This window comes from Pseudophryne corroboree, chromosome 4, assembly GCF_028390025.1.
Source record: "Pseudophryne corroboree isolate aPseCor3 chromosome 4, aPseCor3.hap2, whole genome shotgun sequence".
In the NCBI taxonomy this organism is placed as follows: domain Eukaryota; kingdom Metazoa; phylum Chordata; class Amphibia; order Anura; family Myobatrachidae; genus Pseudophryne; species Pseudophryne corroboree.
Window position 1 is genome coordinate 903,039,729 of NC_086447.1, and position 23,098 is coordinate 903,062,826.

The 23,098-nt window shown below is 46.1% G+C and overlaps 1 protein-coding gene across 1 annotated transcript in view; it reads right to left on the reverse strand.

Annotated features, from left to right (window-relative positions):
- ALK (ALK receptor tyrosine kinase) overlaps positions 1-23,098 on the reverse strand; it is a 1,590,950-nt gene that overhangs the window by 1,054,658 nt on the left and 513,194 nt on the right. Inside the window, exon 3 of the mRNA XM_063919418.1 lies at positions 6,390-6,539. Coding sequence (XP_063775488.1) covers positions 6,390-6,539 — 150 coding nt within the window. The remainder of the gene's footprint in view (positions 1-6,389; positions 6,540-23,098) is intronic.

Genomic DNA, 23,098 nt, shown 5'->3' on the forward strand with positions numbered 1-23,098 from the left:
ATTGTGAGGTGTGAGGTGTTCAGAATAGACTAAAAATGAGTGGAAATAATGGTTATTGAGGTTAATAATACTTTGGGATCAAAATGACCCCCAAATTCTATGATTTAAGCTGTTTTTTAGGGTTTTTTGAAAAAAAAAAAACCGAATCCAAAACACACCCGAATCCGACAAAAAAAATTCGGTGAGGTTTTGCCAAAACGCGTTCGAACCCAAAACACGGCCTCGGAACCGAACCCAAAACCAAAACACAAAACCCGAAAAATTTCCGGTGCTCATCACTAATCCCCACACAATCCCCTGCCTCTAAACTCCTTAACCTCACCTCCTCACTTGGTCTCTCCCAGTGGACCTCCTCACCCTCCCATGTGAATGGGAGCTCACTGGATCTGGTCGTCACTCACCGCTGTGATATTTCTGATTTTTCCAACTCCCCATTTCCCCTCTCTGACCACCACCTGCTCTCCTTTAACCTATCTCTCTCGACTTCCCCATCTCCTCCTCCTAAGGCTACTAAGGTCACTAAGCGTAACATTGAAGCTATTGACACCACATTCCTTTCCTCGCTGTTTGATTCACTTCTCTCTCCTATTCTCTCTCTCTCATGCCCTGAACAAGCCACTTCCACATACAATGCTTCCCTTACTTCTGCTCTTGACTCTGTTGCTCCACCAACCACTATTCACCCTCGCAAATTAACACCTCAACCCTGGCACACCAAATGCACCAGATATCTGCAAAAATGCTCACGTACTGCTGAGCGACACTGGAGGAAATCACGCTCTAAGGCAGACTTCCTCCATTTCAAACTTATGCTCTCATCCTTCAGTGCTGCCCTTTCTCTTGCTAAACAGTCATACTTCAAGAACCTCATCTCCTCCCAGTCTTCCAACCCCCGGCGCCTCTTTGCCACTCTCAACTCACTCCTCTGCCCACCTCCACCTCGTCTCCCTTCCTCACTCTCTGCTCTTGACTTTGCCACTTACTTCACATCCAAAATTGACTCCATACGTCAGGACATCACATCACACCAGACCATCAGTAACCAGCTTTCTCCCATCCCTTACCAGCCCTCCCCATCCCTCGCACCTACTCTGGCATCTTTCTCCCATGCATCTGGAGAGGAAGTCATGGCCCTCATTCGTTCCTGTCCCCTCACCACCTCCCCACTTGACCCTATCCCCTCCCGCCTCCTCTGCTACCTCTCTCCTTCTGCTTGTTCCCATCTTTCCCACCTTCTCAATCTGTCCCTCTCATCAGGCACTGTCCCCTCTGCCTTCAAGCATGCGCTCATCTCTCCTATTCTTAAAAAACCTACACTTGATCCAAACACTCTCTCCAACTACCGACCCATCTCTCTCCTCCCTTTTGCCTTCAAACTCCTTGAGCGTATTGTCTACAACCGCCTTACTTCCTTTCTTTCCTCACACTCACTGCTTGACCCATTCCAGTCTGGCTTCCGTCCTCTCCATTCCACTGAAACTGCCCTTACAAAAGTATGCAATGACCTCCATGCTGCTAAATCTAAGGGACACTACTCTATACTTATTCTACTTGATCTCTCTGCTGCTTGGACCATCCTCTCCTACTGCAAATTCTTCACTCCATTGGTCTGCGTGACACTGCCCTCTCTTGGCTGTCCTCCTACCTATCTGACTGTTCTTTCTCTGTCTCCTCTCATGACTCCACCTCCCCCTCACTTCCACTAACTGTTGGGGTACCCCAAGGTTCTGTCCTTGGTCCTCTTCTCTTCTCTCTCTATACGTCCTCACTAGGTAAGCTCATTAGTTCTTTTGGTTTCCAATATCATCTCTATGCTGATGACACCCAAATCTATCTTTCCTCTCCAGACCTCTCCCCTGCTCTCCTCACTCGTATCTCCAACTGTCTCTCTGCTACCTCTTCCTGGATGTCCCAGCACTTTCTTAGACCTAACATGTCTAAGACAGAGCTGATCATCTTTCCTCCCTCCCGCATAACCTCACCTCCTACAATCTCATTATCTATTGATGGCACTACTATCTCTTCTAGCCCCCAAGTGCGCTGTCTTGGAGTAATCCTTGACTCCTCCCTCTCCTTCAAACCACACATTCAGCACCTCTCACAAACCTGCCATTTTCATCTAAAAAATATTTCCAGGATCAGACCCTTTCTGACCCAGGATGCTACTAAGACTCTTATCCACTCACTGGTCATCTCCAGACTGGACAACTGTAATCTGCTCCTGACTGGCATTCCTGACAAATACCTCTCTCCACTCCAATCTATCCTCAATGCTGCTGCCCGACTCATCTTCCTCACCAAACGCACTACATCCACCTCTCCTCTCTTACTAGACCTTCACTGGCTCCCCTTCCCTTTCAGAATCCAATTCAAACTTCTCACACTCACTTACAAAGCCCTCACCCACTCCTCTCCCATCTACATCTCTGACCTTATCTCCCTTTACTTTCCCACCCGTCCTCTTCGCTCTGCTAATGCACGCCGACTCTCCTGCCTACGGATTACTTCCTCCCACTCCTACCTCCAAGATTTTTCACGTGCTGCACCACTTCTTTGGAATTCCCTACCTCTCCAGCTCAGACTCTCCACCTCTCTACAAAACTTCAAACGATCTCTCAAGACCCACTTCTTCACCAAACCCAGCCAAATCTCATCCTAACCCTCTGTTCTACGCTCTCTATGTATCCCATCTGTGTCACCCCTGTCTGTCTACCCCTCCCCTTTAGAATGTAAGCTCTCACGAGCAGGGCCCTCTTCCCTCATGTGCTTATACTTTTCTTACTTTAATAATCTTCAACTGCACCACATCCAGCAGTCTTCTGCCACCTGATACTTATTCCAGTGTCATCTGCTGATGTAACTATGTTTATTTACCCTGTACTTGTCCTATACTGTCATCAACTGTAAGTTGCTGTTTTCCTGTTTGATTATTTGTTTATGTATTCTGTAATTGGGCGCTGCGGAACCCTTGTGGCGCCATATAAATAAAGGATAATAATAATAATAAATAATAAACTGACATCATTTAAATGACCCATGTGCGTCGTGTGCCTCTGCGAACTCCCATGTCGGCAGCTGCTTGCTGCTGTCAGACTCAGTTTGCTGGGCAGCCTCTATGTCAAGTGCAATTTTCAGTGAATTAAGCAGCAGACATTCCTGAGAGCGGTGGAAGGAAAATAACCCTGATCTGAGCAATTGCTCCAGGGAATTACACGTGCATACAGTAAAGGTTGATGCACAGAGGCACTGGCTGCTCAGCCCGATAAAACATGTGTGCAGATAGCATCGCTTGCTGTTAGGTCCTGTGGTCAGATTAAGAGAACAAAGGGATATGGCGGAATCAGTTTTATGGGTCTGTTTAGTAAACAGAAATAAAAGGCTTTTCTCCAGTGATTGTTCTGTTTACTCCATATTTATGTATATTAGAGAAGTGCGGAGAAATCAGTGACCACCACCAGTGCACAGTGATCACCCGTCCCTCGCTTTGCGATGCCAATAATGCACATTATAAAGCAGGGGGTGGGGCTACAATAAGGCAAATGCGTCACCAACCCCTACTATGTGCCCTGGCTGTTCCCTCTCAGAGGGAGCAGCCAAAAAGTAGGCAAGTTTATTTATTACCAGTTATTTATATAGCGCACACATATTCCGCAGCGCTTTACAGAGAATATTTGGCCATTCACATCAGTCCCTGCCCCAGTGGAGCTTACAATCTATATTCCCTATCACGTGTACACACACACAGTCATACTAGGGTTAATTTTGTTGGGAGCCAATTAACCTACCAGTATATTTTTGGATTGTGGGAGGAAACCGGAGTACCCGGAGGAAACCCACGCAAGTACAGGGAGAATATACAAACTCCACTCAGTTAGGGCCATGGTGGGAATTGAACCCATGACCTCAGTGCTGTGAGGCAGTAATGCTAACCATTACACCATCCGTGCTGACCTACCTTATCTCCATCCAAGGCTTAGTAAACAGACCTCATGGTTTCCTTTAGCGAAAGATATATGCAAAATCCTCACTGAGGCAGCCCTTCTGTCCCAGAATATACTTTCATTTAAATATAGAGGTACTTAAAATGCACTAACGGGGGAGTAATTGCCTTCAGCTACAATTAGTGTTTATTAAATATACCTCTTAACATTTAAAGGAGTAGAAAATGATGATGATGATGATGATGATGATGATAATGACAATAATAATAAAATATATTGTAAATCATACTATAAACTATTCCTTTTTATTCTCCAGCTCACCCCTTTGTGCATAGCCTCATCTAGAATCCCTGCTGGGGAAACGCAGTATTTTCTTACAGTCAGCAACATTACTGTATGAGTCTTTACAAAAACTATTTTTACTCCAAGTTTAAATTAATATTATAATTTATTATCATCTAGTAGTATTGGGCACAATACTTTACTACTACAGTCACCAGAAACAGGTATTACCAATATTCAATAATACAGGTAAAATAAATTTTAACTGGAAGTCAGATATACAGTGGGGGTCTATTTATCGAGACCTTTTTTACTTAAATTACGCAGAAACTGCATTTTAATATGATTGCATGATTTTAATATTAGGGCTAATGATAGGCAAACACAGTAGATTAATATTAGGGCTAACAATAGGCTAACACAGTAGCTAGCTATCACAAGCAAATGGATAGTCAGACAGGCTAAGGTGAGAATATATAGGAGAAAAGAATCAAGGAGAGTACTTATTCCAAGCAGAGGTCAGAGCCAAAATTATAAGGAACCGTATCAAACCACAGACACAGGAGGGGTGGCAGTAGACTGGCCTAAAATCAGAATTATTAGTGAAGATTCGTCTTGAGCGTATAGCTGCCATATTTCCTATTGGAACAGGTGTTTGGGTCCTCAGGTGGCTCACAGCAAAAAAACAGAATGAGGAAGTTTATATTATTCCTCAGGGATGAGGAAGTTGGAAACAATGAAACGCGTTGGTTGGTCCTCTTTATTTACTTTGAAGATCCTGGGAAACAAAACTGTGGCTACAGCTCACATCCGGATTCAGGTACAGCAGAGTTCGGTTAACCACCCTTGCACAGGAATATTAACACCAATATTAGATAAGCTATTAATCAAGACTTTTTATACTGTATGTACGCAAAAATGTGTCTGTTTTTGAGTGAATAAATGCCTTTTACTGAATAGTATACTACCATACCAAATTCAGGAAACAAAGAGGCCGATCCAAGCCAACCATCCATCATACACATGAAGACACGCCCAGTCCCCGCCTCCACACAGCTATAGGTTGATTAATCTGACACCACACGACAATCCCAACATGGAGACCACAATATAAATGATATTTAACACACAACCAATCCCATCTTCTGGGTTCATAGGCTGTCATGCTTACATCTGCAAATTAATAATGTATATCAGGCCAACAAGGACAAACAAGGTCAATGCTATGAGACACAAAAGTAAGACTCCTTGGCTATGGTGTCCTTCTAGATGACCGCAGAATTGCTAGCATCTGGACTCATTACTCACAGGGGTATTTATAGACAATAGACAAAGCACCAACAGAGGGACAGTGAGTGAGGACTACATAGACTAGAGGCCAACAAGGAGGCAGTGAAGGACAAGTGAAGTGAAGGACAAGGGTCCAACTGTAGGTAAAACCTAATACATAACGTACAGTAAGCAGATAAGAATTTATAATCCAAGGAAGATACATTGAATAGTATTAAATCAAAATCATCCAGAGACCCTTAGTACATTCCCATTAGACATTGAAATATAAACATGCTATAGTGTAAAATTCCTTGACAACTCTTTATCAAAAATGTTGGAAGCCCAGACAAAACATTTTTGACTACAATGTTGTGAAAAGATAAATACTGAAAGAGAAATGGAGATTTCTGGAGTTTTCATATATTTGGGGTCATCTTCTCCCATATCAAATAGGATTGAAAGGATGAAGAACTTACCTTGTTCGAAATAAACAACTATGAAAGAGCACAGCCTCTCCATGGCATGTCCACCAGCTATATTTCCCCATGGTGAGTACTGTAACTGTTGTAGACAATCGTACAATGAGATCGAACCCAGTTGACCACAGGATGAATACGGGGATCTGACCTTAAACACGGAATGGCTTGCTCTGTTACATTTTTGATTGAGTTTTTCAAATAGTATTTTTATTTTTGGAACAATTATCAATAATATAGAAAAATTTTTTGTCTGTAAATGTTCATCTTCTTAAAAACTATCAAGAATTCCCCCTCTGCACTCAGCGTGCGTAAAATAAAGCACCATAACTTAGGATCTACATGCAGATCCCTCCCAGGTGCACGAGGCCTGGACACCAGAAGAAATGGGATAAGAATTGCAGAGAGTGCCTCCTACCTCTTGTTGAGTTCTCTGAATAGTCTTCTCTTGGACCAGTCAAAGCTTTGCGTTTCAGTAGCTCCTCCGCATTGGTGACGCTCCATGTATGGTTATTCTGAGATGAAGAGTACTCCAGATCACAGTGGGATTCAAAATTACAGTCAAAATCTGAAACAGTGAAAAAGAAGGGAAATAAATAGGAGTTGCACACATATGATTACCTCTTGGCTGGGATCCGGTCTTTAGGTCAACAGTAAGTAGATCGACACTGTCTAGGTCGACCACTATTGGTCGACAGTAAGTAGGTTGACATGGTTTCTAGGTAGAGAAGGACTCTAGGTCAACATGTTCTAGGTCGACATGACAAAAGGTCTACATGAGTTTTTCACATCTTTTTTTCAATTTTTTTTTACTTTTTCATACTTTACGATCCATGTGGACTACAATTGGGAACGATAACCTGTGCCGAGCACTGCAGTAGCAGAGCGAGGCACCTTGCCCGAAGCATGGTGAGCGAAGCAAGCCATGCGAGGGGACACGGTGCACTAAATTGGGTTCCAGGTCACTGTATGGAGAAAACGACACCAAATACAGTAAAAAATCTCATGTTGACCTTTACTCATGTCGACCTAGAGTCCTTGTCAATCTAGAAACCATGTCGACCTACTTACTGTCGACCAATAGTGGTCGACCTAGACACTGTCAACCTAAGTCTAATCTACCTAACATACCACACCCCTCTTGGCTATAGAACAACTAACCAGACCATAAAATGTATTTATTTATACAAGTGTGTCCATGAGATAGAGCACATCAAACCACAGCAATGTGTGGGGTCAATGGCCTCTGGGCCATACCACTGTATTAGAAATAAGGTTTTATGGAGAATACCTCGTTCTGGCTACAATGAGAACTGGTTCAAGCTACATACAGTAGATAGTTTTATCTCAAAGTAGTAAGAAACTTGGATGATGTTAAAAAAAAAAGTAAAATATTCACTTTCTTAATGTTTTTTTTATTAGCCGTTTTCTTTTTTGGACTTTAAATATCAGGATAAAGACAGTTGGCACCAATTGGCCGGTATCAGACCATGAAAATCAAATAAAGGAATTGAAAAAAAAAAAAGATAAAAAATTAATCATTTGTTTAATAAACTTTTCAAATGTGCAATGTTCTGCGGGCATTGCGGCATCTTTGTCGGAAGGTCATGATTGTGTTAGAGTAGGACAATGGATCGGAATCCATTACCTCCAAATGCGTTTCTCTCAATTATAACTGAGGGCTTTTAACCCCTGTATCTATCGGCAATCACTGGTGCCTGAAATAACGTCCATTTCTAAATAAAAACCAGTCTATTAATGGGCTGATTAATGATTCATATCTGTCTTGTGCTATTAAGCCAGCAGAGTTTTGGTTTTAATTATATTGACAATATAATGAATTTAGAGATAATAGCTTGGAGAGTGTTTAACTCAGCAATGGTAATACGTAATCCATTACCATTACTGTGTAGAAAGCAGACCACGCTCTGTAACATTATATTTGGGATTTTAAAGACTTATGTTTATCTCCGGCTCTGTACATAGGGCCTAATTCAGACCTGATCGTAGCCGTGCAAAATTTTGCACGGCTACGATTAGTTACTCAGACATGCAGGGGGACGCCCAGCACAGTTCTAGTCCGCCCCGCATGTAAGGCCCTACCCCCCGCACAAGTACAAAAGCATGGCACGGCGTTGCCCGTACCATGCCCCTAAAACGGCGGCCAAACGCCGACCTTCTGCCCAGTGTCAATCAGGCAGAGGTGATCGCTGGGCTGAGATGGCCATCGGCTGTCTGGCAAGCGCCGGCGCACTGCAACGTTCAGACCTGATCAGCTGCAATCAGGTCTGAATTAGGCCCATAGTTATATAAACAGGCTGCGTTTTATTTCATAATAGTTTAAGGACAGACAAGGCAGGTCAGGACGCTTATAGCACTCTACCGGATCACTACTCCTACCCCAAACTGACGTGCGATAAACCGATACCTTTATATAAATATATTAATGAGATTGTTTAATCCCTATGTCCACTAACGTCCAGGGTTGCAATCGAATTGGAAAGGGTCCTTCCAGGGTGCGAACTCGGCACTGGAGCCTTCATACTGCCATCCCAACCCAGCAATACGACATCGGGTGGGTGGGGGGGGGGGCGGGGATGGAGCTGGCATCGGGGGGTGGGGGCGGAGGCGGTGCTGGGAGATGAGATCATATCCGCGCCGCCTCTCCCTTTGCAGTGAACCGGTCCCAGGTCGCATCAACCTGGCAACCCGTTCACACTGCACCTGACCCGGTATTTAACCCTGGGAATAACCTTTTTTTATTCCCGGGTTGAATTACCAGGTCAGGCAACTCGGGAATGGGTGACTGCCCCCTTTCACACCGCACAGCGACCTGTGTTGACTTGGCAATATACTGGGTGGATACCGGGTTATTTTTGCGATGTGAAAGGGGTATTACTGATCGTTCCTATCGGGAAGTGGGAGCTTCTGCAGATAACCATGCTCATCTTTGCTGCGATATATAGCATGCTGCAACACGGTTATTGCAACTCTGCGACTATTTGCAGCCAGCGATCATTCCATTAATTCCTAATGTCAATATTGGTAAGTAGAGATGTCTACGGACCGCCTTGTTTTGGATTTGGTTTTGATTCTTAAACTATCTTTGTTTTTTGGTTTTGGCAAAACCCACCTGATGTTTTTTGGTTTTGCATAAACTGCCTCACTGGTTTTGGTTTTGGATCCTGATTTTGGTTTTATAACATTTTGTTATTTTTGCAATTTAAACCGAATCCAAAACCCAAATTTTGGATTTAAATCCAAATCCCGAACCACGGGAAGATTAGAACGGGGACTCGGTTTGGATCTTCTGCGAAGATCTGGGCTGGGTTTTGGTTTGGTTCGGATTCACAAAAGACGGTGTGTTTGGATTTCTAGAGAACCGAACGCGACTTCTCTAATTAAAATTGGTCAAAAGGTAGTTCTAAAAAAGTTGTCCTGTTTTTGTTCTAGGTTAGTACTTGTACAATTAGCATTCGTTTACAGTCATTGACAGTCAATGCTCTAATGACCGCCATGGTGCCACGCAACTGTGTATAGTCTCATCAATGTTGGCCGAGGGCTGCAACCGGCTGGCTGAGTAAAATTAGTGACATTGCTGTGGTACAAACACATTGCAGTTTAATCTAAAGATCTAACATTGTGGCACAACAGTGGCAGATAGGATGGCTGTTTTAGAAACAAATATACACCAAGGTCTAGGGCAGATTAACAATGGGGCGGATGGTACTACAGCTCCAGGCCTGCACATTAAAATAGACCCATCATCAGGACAGCAAGACTATCACCAAACACCAGCTGGCCACTCGGTCTGCATAAGTCATTTATTAAGAAATGTATTTGTTTCTAGGATCTTCAGGCTTCTGAGGTATAATAACACAATTTTCCAGCACAAATGTAGGGGTAAAATGTAGACAGCTTGCTCTTACATGCCCCAATCCACCATTCAAAGAACAGGGTGCCACAACAGACGTTGCGTTGCATAAAAGGGCTACAAAGAGTTAGGCAGAAGTGTAAATATGCATGATGGGGCCTCAAACGGATCTGCTGAATTATTGATGCCAATGCAACTCTTGTATATGGGTCTGACAATGGAACCCACTGTTGGCAATTTCAGCATACCCACCTGTGTTTTATGTGGGTTTAGGTGGGCTGTCTTAGCATTGCGCTGTAGATTCCTCCTTTCAGTGGCTTTTAGCGCAAGTTACACACTTTGCAGTCACTGGAGTGACCTTCAATCCACTCACAAGTATGCAACCAAAAAATACCAATTAACAACCTATTACCACTTGCAAAATTAAAAGCTTATTAAATGCCAATGGATATCTGTGAAAATTTGATTCTATAATTTATTGATTGTATTAAATCACTTTAAGTGCAGCTACTGATGTATTTCAATGAAAAAAGGCTCTTGTAAAAAACAATTTCTTGTAAGTTAAATCAATTGAACCCACTACCCAGCGGTATTTAACTTTAACGAGTAAGAACATTTGTAAAACATACAATTAACGTCCCAATTTAACATGCAATAAACTTCCTAATTAGAGCAATAGTACTCTGGTGGTATAAAATATATTCCACTTTTTTTTACAGTGACACCGATTGTAGTAATTATTTTAGTAAAAAACGAGCAACACCAAAAAAAAGATTGTAATTTGCGCCTAAAAAAATTATTCATGCAAAACACCCAGTGTCGGACTGGGGCATGTAGGGCCCACCGGGAGAATGCAGTGGCAGGGGCCCATGTTTAGGGGTGTGGCCAGTCTGCAGACGGGGTGTGGCCTGCCACCTCATTGGTTTGACTAACCATTAGAGAGTGCAACGTCTGGGTTCCTTCATAAATATATACAGTAAATTCAGCTGCTGCATGCATGATGATGTACCAGATTAATAACAGATTAATAACAGATTAATAACAGCAATGCACTGCATGTAATACACCATAGTCCAGTATAAGGTAACATATGTATGATGTGTAATTCAAGTGCACAGTCTGGAACCTGATCCTTAGAGCAGGAGGGGGGCCCCCAGGCAGTGCGCTTCCCTCATCCCAGCATATACAGCAGCGGCGGCCAGCCTATGTGGAAGGAGAGGGACAGCTGCAGCGGCACCACCACCAAATACAGTGCGCTACTGCGGCTCCCTCCTCCCCTCCCTCCTCCTCTTCTCAGCTGCTCCTCTCCTCGATCCGGCACACACAGGTGCCTTGTAATGAGTCAGTTTGACTCATTACAATGTCGCTGACTTTAGGGAATGCAGGCAGTTGCGCCCTCAGGACGACTGCGCTGTGTGCCAGGCACACCTGGCACACATGTAGTTACGGCCCTGTCAATGAATATGGTAACAAGACCTCTCATTGTGTTAAATTATTCAACTCATATGTGTATAATCAATAGTATGACCTTGGTACAGATTATTTAGCCACGTACAGTAGGTCCCATACTTGTCTAAGCCTTTCTTATAACGGAACACCAATGCATCTATCTCGGCATAGAAGAAATCAATGCCGAACGTCTGAAGCCAGGACATGACGGCTAGCTGAACTTTACCGTCGGTTGCAAATCGCCTTCCAACCAGTTGCTTCTTCAAAGGTCCAAAGAGATATAACTCACTCTGTGCCAGGCCAGGGCTGTAGGGAGTACAGTCAGTGCCAGATTAAGGTCCACATGGGCCTGGAGCTGAAATCTATGAAGGGCCTATTGCGTGCCACGCAGTGGGTGTGATTAGCGCAACAGAATTTCTCCCTGTGAGGGTAGTGGTGTGGGGTGGCATACTACATCACTGCACTTCCTCCTCACAATACGGGGGTCATTCCGAGTTGATCGCTCGCTGGCTAGTTTTAGCAGCCATGCAAACGCTATGCCGCCGCCCACTGGGGTGTGTATTTTAGCTTAGCAGAAGTGCGAACGCATGTGCAGCCGAGCTCTGCAAAAACAGTTTGTGCAGTTTCTGAGTAGCTCTGAACCTACTCAGCGCTTGCGATCACTTCAGCCTATTCGTGTCCGGATTTGACGTCATACACCCGCCCTGTGCGAACGCCCAGCCACGCCTGCGTTTTTTCAGACACGCCTGCGTTTTTGCCAACACTCCCTGAAAATTGTCAGTTGACACCCAGAAACACCCCCTTCCTGTCAATCTTCTTGCGGTCGTCAGTGCGACTGAAATCTTTGCTAGAACCTGTGCACAACCACAACGGAAGTTGTACCCGTACAACGCGTGTGCGCATTGCAGGCCATACGCATGCGCAGAAATGCCGATTTTTTTGCCTGATCACTGCTCTGCGAACAACGGCAGCTAGCGATCAACTCGGCATGACCCACTACATCTCTTCGCTGTGGGGGAGATGTAGTAAAAAGTGATAAAAGTGGAAAAGTGAGCCAGTGGAACTGCTCTGTATACTCTTATAGTATACAAATTATAAATGTTATGTCAATGCTGATTGGTTGCCATGGGCAACTTCTCCATTTGTTCACTTCTCCACTTTTATCTCTGCTTAATACAATCACTACTACACTACATCTCTATGGGGCATATTATCACATTCAGGGACAGAGCTTGTCAGAGAGTTCTGTCCCTGTGAATCTGGTTACTGTGAGATGGGCGGAAGCATGGGTCGAAGGGAGTAGTGCCACAGGTGGGGAGGAAGGCAGAGATACATTTGGAGAGGGAGGTGGAAGAGTAGATAGACAGGTGGAGAGGAAGATATAGATATAGGTGGAGAGGGGGGCAAAGATACAGGTGGGGACGGAGGCAAAGATGCATTTGGAGAGGTGAGGAGGGAGGTGGAAGCACAGGTAGACAGAAGGCAGAACCACAGGTGGTGTGGAAGTCAGAGATACAGGTGGATAGGGGGGCAGAGTCGCATGTGTAAAGGGGGACAGAAGCACAGGTGGGGAAGGGACACAGTGTGGAGAATGCAGAGAAACAAGTAGGGAGGGGGCAATGACACAAGTGGGGAATGAGGCAGAGGCGCAAGTAGGAAGGCACAGGTGGCAAGAGGGGTGGACACACAGGTAGTTAAGGTGGCAGAGAGACCGGTAGTGAAGGTGACAGAGACACAAGTGGAGAGGTAAGTGGAAGCATAAGTAAAGAGAAGGCAGAAACATATGTAGAGAGGGGGCAGGGACCCAGGTGGGGAGGGGGTAGACATACAGGTGGAGAGGGGGTAGAGATAGAGGTGAGGAGGAAGCAGAGATACAGATGATGAGGGGACAGAGATACAGGTGGAGGGGGTAGAGATACAGGTGGAGGGGGCAGAGATACAGGTGGAGAGGAAGCAGAGATACAGATGATGAGGGGACAGAGATACAGGTGGAGAGGGGGTAGAGATACAGGTGGAGGGGGTAGAGATACAGGTGGAGAGGGAGCAGCAGTACAGGTGGACAGGAAGCAGCGGTACAGGTGGAGAGAGGGTAGAGATACAGGTGGAGAGAGGGTAGAGACACAGATGGAGAGAGGGTAGAGATACAGATGGAGAGGGAGCAGCGGTACAGATGGAGAGAGGGTAGAGATACAGATGGAGAGGGAGCAGCAGTACAGATGGAGAGAGGGTAGAGATACAGATGGAGAGGGAGCAGCGGTACAGGTGGAGAGAGGGTAGAGATACAGGTGGAGAGAGGGTAGAGACACAGATGGAGAGGGGGTAGAGATACAGATGGAGAGAGGGTAGAGATACAGATGGAGAGGGGGTAGAGATACAGATGGAGAGGGGGTAGAGATACAGATGGAGAGGGGGTAGAGATACAGATGGAGAGGGGGTAGAGATACAGATGGAGAGAGGGTAGAGATACAGATGGAGAGGGGGTAGAGATACAGATGGAGAGGGGGTAGAGACACAGATGGAGAGGGGGTAGCGATACAGATGGAGAGAGGGTAGAGATACAGATGGAGAGGGGGTAGAGATACAGATGGAGAGGGGGTAGAGATAAAGATGGAGAGGGGGTAGAGATACAGATGGAGAGGGGGTAGAGATACAGATGGAGAGGGGGTAGAGATACAGATGGAGAGAGGGTAGAGATACAGATGGAGAGGGGGTAGAGATACAGGTGGAGAGGAGGCAAGCAATACAGGTGGAGAGGGGGTAGCGATACAGGTGGAGAGGGGGCAGCGATACAGGTGGAGAGGGGGCAGCAATACAGGTGGAGAGGGGTTAGAGATACAGGTGGGGAAGGGACAGCAATACAGGTGGAGAGGGGGTAGCGATACAGATGGAGAGGGGGCAGCGATACAGATGGAGAGGGGGTAGAGATACAGATGGAGAGGGGGTAGAGATACAGATGGAGAGAGGGTAGAGATACAGATGGAGAGGGGGTAGAGATACAGATGGAGAGGGGGTAGAGATACAGATGGAGAGGGGGTAGAGATACAGATGGAGAGGGGGTAGAGATACAGATGGAGAGAGGGTAGAGATACAGATGGAGAGGGGGTAGAGATACAGGTGGAGAGGAGGCAAGCAATACAGGTGGAGAGGGGGTAGCGATACAGGTGGAGAGGGGGCAGCGATACAGGTGGAGAGGGGGCAGCAATACAGGTGGAGAGGGGTTAGAGATACAGGTGGGGAAGGGACAGCAATACAGGTGGAGAGGGGGTAGCGATACAGATGGAGAGGGGGCAGCGATACAGATGGAGAGGGGGTAGAGATACAGATGGAGAGAGGGTAGAGATACAGATGGAGAGGGGGTAGAGATACAGATGGAGAGGGGGTAGAGATACAGATGGAGAGAGGGTAGAGACACAGATGGAGAGAGGGTAGAGATACAGATGGAGAGAGGGTAGAGATACAGATGGAGAGGGGGTAGAGATACAGATGGAGAGAGGGTAGAGATACAGATGGAGAGGGGGTAGAGATACAGATGGAGAGAGGGTAGAGACACAGATGGAGAGGGGGTAGAGATACAGATGGAGAGAGGGTAGAGATACAGATGGAGAGGGGGTAGAGATACAGATGGAGAGGTAGAGATACAGACGGAGAGGGGGTAGAGATACAGATGGAGAGGGGGTAGAGATACAGATGGAGAGGGGGTAGAGATACAGATGGAGAGGGGGTAGAGATACAGATGGAGAGGGGGTAGAGATACAGATGGAGAGAGGGTAGAGATACAGATGGAGAGAGGGTAGAGATACAGATGGAGAGGGGGTAGAGATACAGATGGAGAGAGGGTAGAGATACAGATGGAGAGGGGGTAGAGATACAGATGGAGAGGGGGTAGAGATACAGATGGAGAGGGGGTTGAGATACAGATGGAGAGGGGGTAGAGATACAGATGGAGAGAGGGTAGAGATACAGATGGAGAGGGGGTAGAGATACAGGTGGAGAGGAGGCAAGCAATACAGGTGGAGAGGGGGTAGCGATACAGATGGAGAGAGGGTAGAGATACAGATGGAGAGAGGGTAGAGATACAGATGGAGAGGGGGTAGAGATACAGATGGAGAGAGGGTAGAGATACAGATGGAGAGGGGGTAGAGATACAGGTGGAGAGGAGGCAAGCAATACAGGTGGAGAGGGGGTAGCGATACAGGTGGAGAGGGGGCAGCGATACAGGTGGAGAGGGGGCAGAGATACAGGTGGAGAGGGGGCAGCGATACAGGTGGAGAGGGGTTAGAGATACAGGTGGGGAGGGGACAGCAATACAGGTGGAGAGGGGGTAGCGATACAGGTGGAGAGGGGGTAGCGATACAGGTGGAGAGGGGGTAGAGATACAGATGGAGAGAGGGAAGAGATACAGATGGAGAGGGGGTAGAGATATAGATGGAGAGAGGGTAGAGATACAGATGGAGAGAGGGTAGAGATACAGATGGAGAGGGGGTAGAGATACAGATGGAGAGGGGGTAGAGATACAGATGGAGAGGGGGTAGAGATACAGATGGAGAGGGGGTAGAGATACAGATGGAGAGGGGGTAGAGATTAGTGATGAGCGGGTTCGGTTTCCGAGAAACCGAACCCCCCCGAACTTCACCCTTTTTACACGGGTCCGAGCCATACTCGGATTCTCCCGTATGGCTCGGGTAACCCGAGCGCGCCCGAATGTCATCATCCCGCTGTCGGATTCTCGCGAGATTCGGATTCTATATAAGCAGCTGCGCGTCGCCGCCATTTTCACACGTGCATTGAGATTGATAGGGAGAGGACGTGGCTGGCGTCCTCTCCGTTTATAATTGTAGAAGAGACAGTTAATTGCTTGTTTTATTACTAATTGTCGGGAGGATTGGGGAGCAGCTGTTAGGACTCGGAGTAGAGTGCAGAGTTTTGCTGATAGTGACCACCAGTTTTTTTTTAATCCGTTCTCTGCCTGAAAAAAACGCTCCATACCATATCTGTGCTCAGTGTGCTGCATGATATATCTGTGCTGAGCGCTCACACTGCTTAATTGTGGGGACTGGGGAGCAGCTATAGCAGGAGTACAGTGTACAGTTTTGCTGACAGTGACCACCAGTATACGTTTGTCTGCCTGAAAAACACTCCTGTGGTGGCTTTTTTTTATACTAGTTTAGCAGTCTGCTGACAGTGTCCACCAGGTCCATTATACTGTATATAGCAGTACGGTAGGCCACTGCTGTACCTACCTCTGTGTCGTCAGTCACTCGTCATCCATTAATAATAATAAGTATACTATCCATCCATCTACATTGTATACCTGTGGTGGCTTTTTTTCTTTATACTAGTTTAGCAGTTTGCTGACAGTGTCCAGCAGGTCCATTTATTATACTGTATATAGCAGTACGGTAGGCCACTGCTGTACCTACCTCTGTGTCGTCACTCGTCGTCCATAAGTATACTATCCATCCATCTACATTGTATACCTGTGGTGCCTTTTTTTCTTTATACTAGTTTAGCAGTTTGCTGACAGTGTCCACCAGGTCCATTTATTATACTGTATATAGCAGTACGGTAGGCCACTGCTGTACCTACCTCTGTGTCGTCACTCGTCGTCCATAAGTATACTATCCATCCATCTACATTGTATACCTGTGGTGCCTTTTTTTCTTTATACTAGTAGTACTAGTTTAGCAGTCTGCTGACAGTGTCCACCAGGTCCATTATACTGTATATAGCAGTACGGTAGGCCACTGCTGTACCTACCTCTGTGTCGTCACTCGTCGTCCATAAGTATACTATCCATCCATCTACATTGTATACCTGTGGTGCCTTTTAGTTGTGCGCATTAAAATATGGAGAACAAAAATGTGGAGGTTAAAAAAATAGGGAAAGATCAAGATCCACTTCCACCTCCTGCTGAAGCTGCTGCCACTAGTCATGGCCGAGACGATGAAATGCCATCAACGTCGTCTGCCAAGGCCGATGCCCAATGTCATAGTACAGAGCATGTAAAATCCAAAACACAAAAGATCAGTAAAATGACCCAAAAATCAAAATTAAAAGCATCTGAGGAGAAGCGTAAACTTGCCAATATGCCATTTACGACACGGAGTGGCAAGGAACGGCTGAGGCCCTGGCCTATGTTCATGGCTAGTGGTTCAGCTTCACATGAGGATGGAAGCACTCATCCTCTCGCTAGAAAAAAGAAAAGACTTAAGCTGGCAAAAGCACAGCAAAGAACTGTGCGTTCTTCGAAATCACAAATCCCCAAGGAGAGTCCAATTGTGTCGGTTGCGATGCCTGACCTTCCCAAAACTGGACGGGAAGAGCTTGCGCCTTCCACCATTTGCACGCCCCCTGCAAGTGCTGGAAGGAGCACCCGCAGTCCAGTTCCTGATAGTCAAATTGAAGATGTCAGTGTTGAAGTACACCAGGATGAGGATATGGGTGTTGCTGGCACTAGGGAGGAAACTGACAAGGAGGATTCTGATGGTGAGGTGGTTTGTTTAAGTCAGGCACCCGGGGAGACGCCTGTTGTCCGTGGGAGGAATATGGCCATTGACATGCCTGGTCAAAATACAAAAAAAATCAGCTCTTCGGTGTGGAATTATTTCAACACAAATGCGGACAACAGGCGTCAAGCCGTGTGTTGCCTTTGTCAAGCTGTAATAAGTAGGGGTAAGGACGTTAACCACCTCGGAACATCCTCCCTTATACGTCACCTGCAGCGCATTCATCATAAGTCAGTGACAAGTTCAAAAACTTTGGGCGACAGCGGAAGCAGTCCACTGACCAGTAAATCCCTTCCTCTTGTAACCAAGCTCCTGCAAACCACACCACCAACTCCCTCAGTGTCAATATCCTCCTTACCCAGGAAAGCCAATAGTCCTGCAGGCCATGTCACTGGCAAGTCTGACGAGTCCTCTCCTGCCTGGGATTCCTCCGATGCATCCTTGAGTGTAACGCCTACTGCTGCTGGCGCTGCTGTTGTTGCTGCTGGAAGTCGATCGTCATCCCAGAGGGGAAGTCGGAAGACCACTTGTACTACTTCCAGTAAGCAATTGACTGTACAACAGTCCTTTGCGAGGAAGATGAAATATCACAGCAGTCATCCTGCTGCAAAGCGGATAACTGAGGCCTTGGCAGCTTGGGCGGTGAGAAACGTGGTTCCGGTATCCATCGTTAATTCAGAGCCAACTATAGACTTGATTGAGGTACTGTGTCCCCGGTACCAAATACCATCTAGGTTCCATTTCTCTAGGCAGGCGATACCGAAAATGTATACAGACCTCAGAAAAAGACTCACCAGTGTCCTAAAAAATGCAGTTGTACCCAATGTCCACTTAACCACGGACATGTGGACAAGTGGAGCAGGGCAGACTCAGGACTATATGACTGTGGCAGCCCACTGGGTAGATGTATTGCCTGCCGCTGCAAGAACAGCAGCGGCGGCACCAGTAGCAGCATCTCGCAAACGCCAACTCGTTCCTAGGCAGGCTACGCTTTGTATCACCGCTTTCCAGAATAGGCACACAGCTGAAAACCTCTTACGGCAACTGAGGAAGATCATCGCAGAATGGCTTACCCCAATTGGACTCTCCTGGGGATTTGTGACATCGGACAACGCCAGCAATATTGTGCGTGCATTACATCTGGGCAAATTCCAGCACGTCCCATGTTTTGCACATACCTTGAATTTGGTTGTGCAGAATTATTTAAAAAACGACAGGGGCGTGCAAGAGATGCTGTCGGTGGCCCGAAGAATTGCGGGCCACTTTCGGCGTTCAGGCACCGCGTACAAAAGACTGGAGCACCACCAAAAATACCTGAACCTGCCCTGCCATCATCTGATGTAAGAGGTGGTAACGAGGTGGAATTCAACCCTCTATATGCTTCAGAGGATGGAGGAGCAGCAAAAGGCCATTCAAGCCTATACATCTGGCCACGATATAGGCAAAGGAGGTGGAATGCACCTGTCTCAAGCGCAGTGGAGAATGATTTCAACGTTGTGCAAGGTTCTGCAACCCTTTGAACTTGCCACACGTGAAGTCAGTTCAGACACTGCCAGCCTGAGTCAGGTCATTCCCCTCATCAGGCTTTTGCAGAAGAAGCTGGAGACATTGAAGGAGGAGCTAAAACAGAGCGATTCCGCTAGGCATGTGGGACTTGTGGATGGAGCCCTTCATTCGGTTAACCAGGATTCACGGGTGGTCAATCTGTTGAAATCAGAGCACTACATTTTGGCCACCGTGCTCGATCCTAGATTTAAAACCTACGTTGTATCTCTCTTTCCGGCAGACACAAGTCTGCAGGGGTTCAAAGACCTGCTGGTGAGAAAATTGTCAAGTCAAGCGGAACGTGACCCGTCAACAGCTCCTCCTTCACATTCTCCCGCAACTGGGGGTGCGAGGAAAAGGCTAAGAATTCCGAGCCCACCCGCTGGCGGTGATGCAGGGCAGTCTGGAGCGAGTGCTGACATCTGGTCCGGACTGAAGGACCTGGCAACGATTACTGACATGTCGTCTACTGTCACTGCATATGATTCTCTCACCATTGAAAGAATGGTGGAGGATTATATGAGTGACCGCATCCAAGTAGGCACGTCAGACAGTCCGTACATATACTGGCAGGAAAAAGAGGCAATTTGGAGGCCCTTGCAGAAACTGGCTTTATTCTACCTAAGTTGCCCTCCCTCCAGTGTGTACTCCGAAAGAGTGTTTAGTGCAGCCGCTCACCTTGTCAGCAATCGGCGTACGAGGTTACTTCCAGAAAATGTGGAGAAGATGATGTTCATTAAAATGAATTATAATCAATTCCTCCGTGGAGATATTCACCAGCAGCAATTGCCTCCAGAAAGTACACGGGGACCTGAGATGGTGGATTCCAGTGGGGACGAATTAATAATCTGTAAGGAGTGGGATGTACACAGTGAAAGGGATGATGAATCGGAGGATGAGGAGGAGGTGGACATCTTGCCTCTGTAGAGCCAGTTTGTGCAAGGAGAGATTGATTGCTTCTTTTTTGGTGGGGGCCCAAACCAACCAGTCATTTCAGTCACAGTCGTGTGGCAGACCCTGTCACTGAAATGATGGGTTCGTTAAAGTGTGCATGTCCTGTTTATACAACATAAGGGTGGGTGGGACAATTCCATCTTGCACCTCTTTTTTCTTTCATTTTTCTTTGCATCATGTGCTGTTTGGGGAGTATTTTTTTGAAGGGCCATCTTGCGTGACACTGCAGTGCCACTCCTAGATGGGCCAGATGTTTGTGTCGGCCACTTGGGTCGCTTATCTTATAGAGATGAGCGGGTTCGGTTTCTCTGAATCCGAACCCGCCAGAACTTCATGTTTTTTTTCACGGGTCCGAGCGACTCGGATCTTCCCGCCTTGCTCGGTTAACCCGAGCGCGCCCGAACGTCATCATGACGCTGTCGGATTCTCGCGAGGCTCGGATTCTATCGCGAGACTCGGATTCTATATAAGGAGCCGCGCGTCGCCGCCATTTTCACACGTGCATTGAGATTGATAGGGAGAGGACGTGGCTGGCGTCCTCTCCGTTTAGAATTAGAATAGATTAGAGAGACACTTGATTTACTAATTTTGGGGAGCATTAGGAGTACTCAGTAGTGTACAGTGCAGAGTTTTGCTGATAGTGACCAGTGACCACCACTTTTATTTATAATCCGTTCTCTGCCTGAAAAAAGCGATACACAGCACACAGTGACTCAGTCACATACCATATCTGTGTGCACTGCTCAGGCTCAGGCCAGTGTGCTGCATCATCTATTATCTATCTATATATAATATTATATATATCTGTCTGACTGCTCAGCTCACACAGCTTATAATTGTGGGGGAGACTGGGGAGCACTACTGCAGTGCCAGTTATAGGTTATAGCAGGAGCCAGGAGTACATAATATATTATATAGTGAGTGACCACCAGACACACAGTGCAGTTTATTTAATATATCCGTTCTCTGCCTGAAAAAAGCGATACACACAGTGACTCAGTCAGTCACATACCATATCTGTGTGCACTGCTCAGGCTCAGGCCAGTGTGCTGCATCATCTATATATATTATATATCTGTCTGACTGCTCAGCTCACACAGCTTATAATTGTGGGGGAGACTGGGGAGCACTACTGCAGTGCCAGTTATAGGTTATAGCAGGAGCCAGGAGTACATAATATTATATTAAAATTAAACAGTGCACACTTTTGCTGCAGGAGTGCCACTGCCAGTGTGACTAGTGACCAGTGACCTGACCACCAGTATATAATATTAGTAGTATACTATCTCTTTATCAACCAGTCTATATTAGCAGCAGACACAGTACAGTGCGGTAGTTCACGGCTGTGGCTACCTCTGTGTCGGCACTCGGCAGCCCGTCCATAATTGTATATACCACCTAACCGTGGTTTTTCTTTCTTTCTTTATACATACATACTAGTTACGAGTATACTATCTCTTTATCAACCAGTCTATATATTAGCAGCAGACACAGTACAGTGCGGTAGTTCACGGCTGTGGCTACCTCTGTGTCGGCACTCGGCAGCCCGTCCATAATTGTATATACCACCTAACCGTGGTTTTTTTTTCTTTCTTTATACATACATACTAGTTACGAGTATACTATCTCTTTATCAACCAGTCTATATATTAGCAGCAGACACAGTACAGTGCGGTAGTTCACGGCTGTGGCTACCTCTGTGTCGGCACTCGGCAGCCCGTCCATAATTGTATATACCACCTAACCGTGGTTTTTTTTCCTTTCTTTATACATACATACTAGTTACGAGTATACTATCTCTTTATCAACCAGTCTATATTAGCAGCAGACACAGTACAGTGCGGTAGTTCACGGCTGTGGCTACCTCTGTGTCGGCACTCGGCAGCCCGTCCATAATTGTATATACCACCTAACCGTGGTTTTTTTTTCTTTCTTTATACATACATACTAGTTACGAGTATACTATCTCTTTATCAACCAGTCTATATATTAGCAGCAGACACAGTACAGTGCGGTAGTTCACGGCTGTGGCTACCTCTGTGTCGGCACTCGGCAGCCCGTCCATAATTGTATATACCACCTAACCGTGGTTTTTTTTTCTTTCTTTATACATACATACTAGTTACGAGTATACTATCTCTTTATCAACCAGTCTATATATTAGCAGCAGACACAGTACAGTGCGGTAGTTCACGGCTGTGGCTACCTCTGTGTCGGCACTCGGCAGCCCGTCCATAATTGTATATACCACCTAACCGTGGTTTTTTTTTCTTTCTTTATACATACATACTAGTTACGAGTATACTATCTCTTTATCAACCAGTCTATATATTAGCAGCAGACACAGTACAGTGCGGTAGTTCACGGCTGTGGCTACCTCTGTGTCGGCACTCGGCAGCCCGTCCATAATTGTATATACCACCTAACCGTGGTTTTTTTTTCTTTCTTTATACATACATACTAGTTACGAGTATACTATCTCTTTATCAACCAGTCTATATATTAGCAGCAGACACAGTACAGTGCGGTAGTTCACGGCTGTGGCTACCTCTGTGTCGGCACTCGGCAGCCCGTCCATAATTGTATATACCACCTAACCGTGGTTTTTTTTTCTTTCTTTATACATACATACTAGTTACGAGTATACTATCTCTTTATCAACCAGTCTATATATTAGCAGCAGACACAGTACAGTGCGGTAGTTCACGGCTGTGGCTACCTCTGTGTCGGCACTCGGCAGCCCGTCCATAATTGTATATACCACCTAACCGTGGTTTTTTTTTCTTTCTTTATACATAC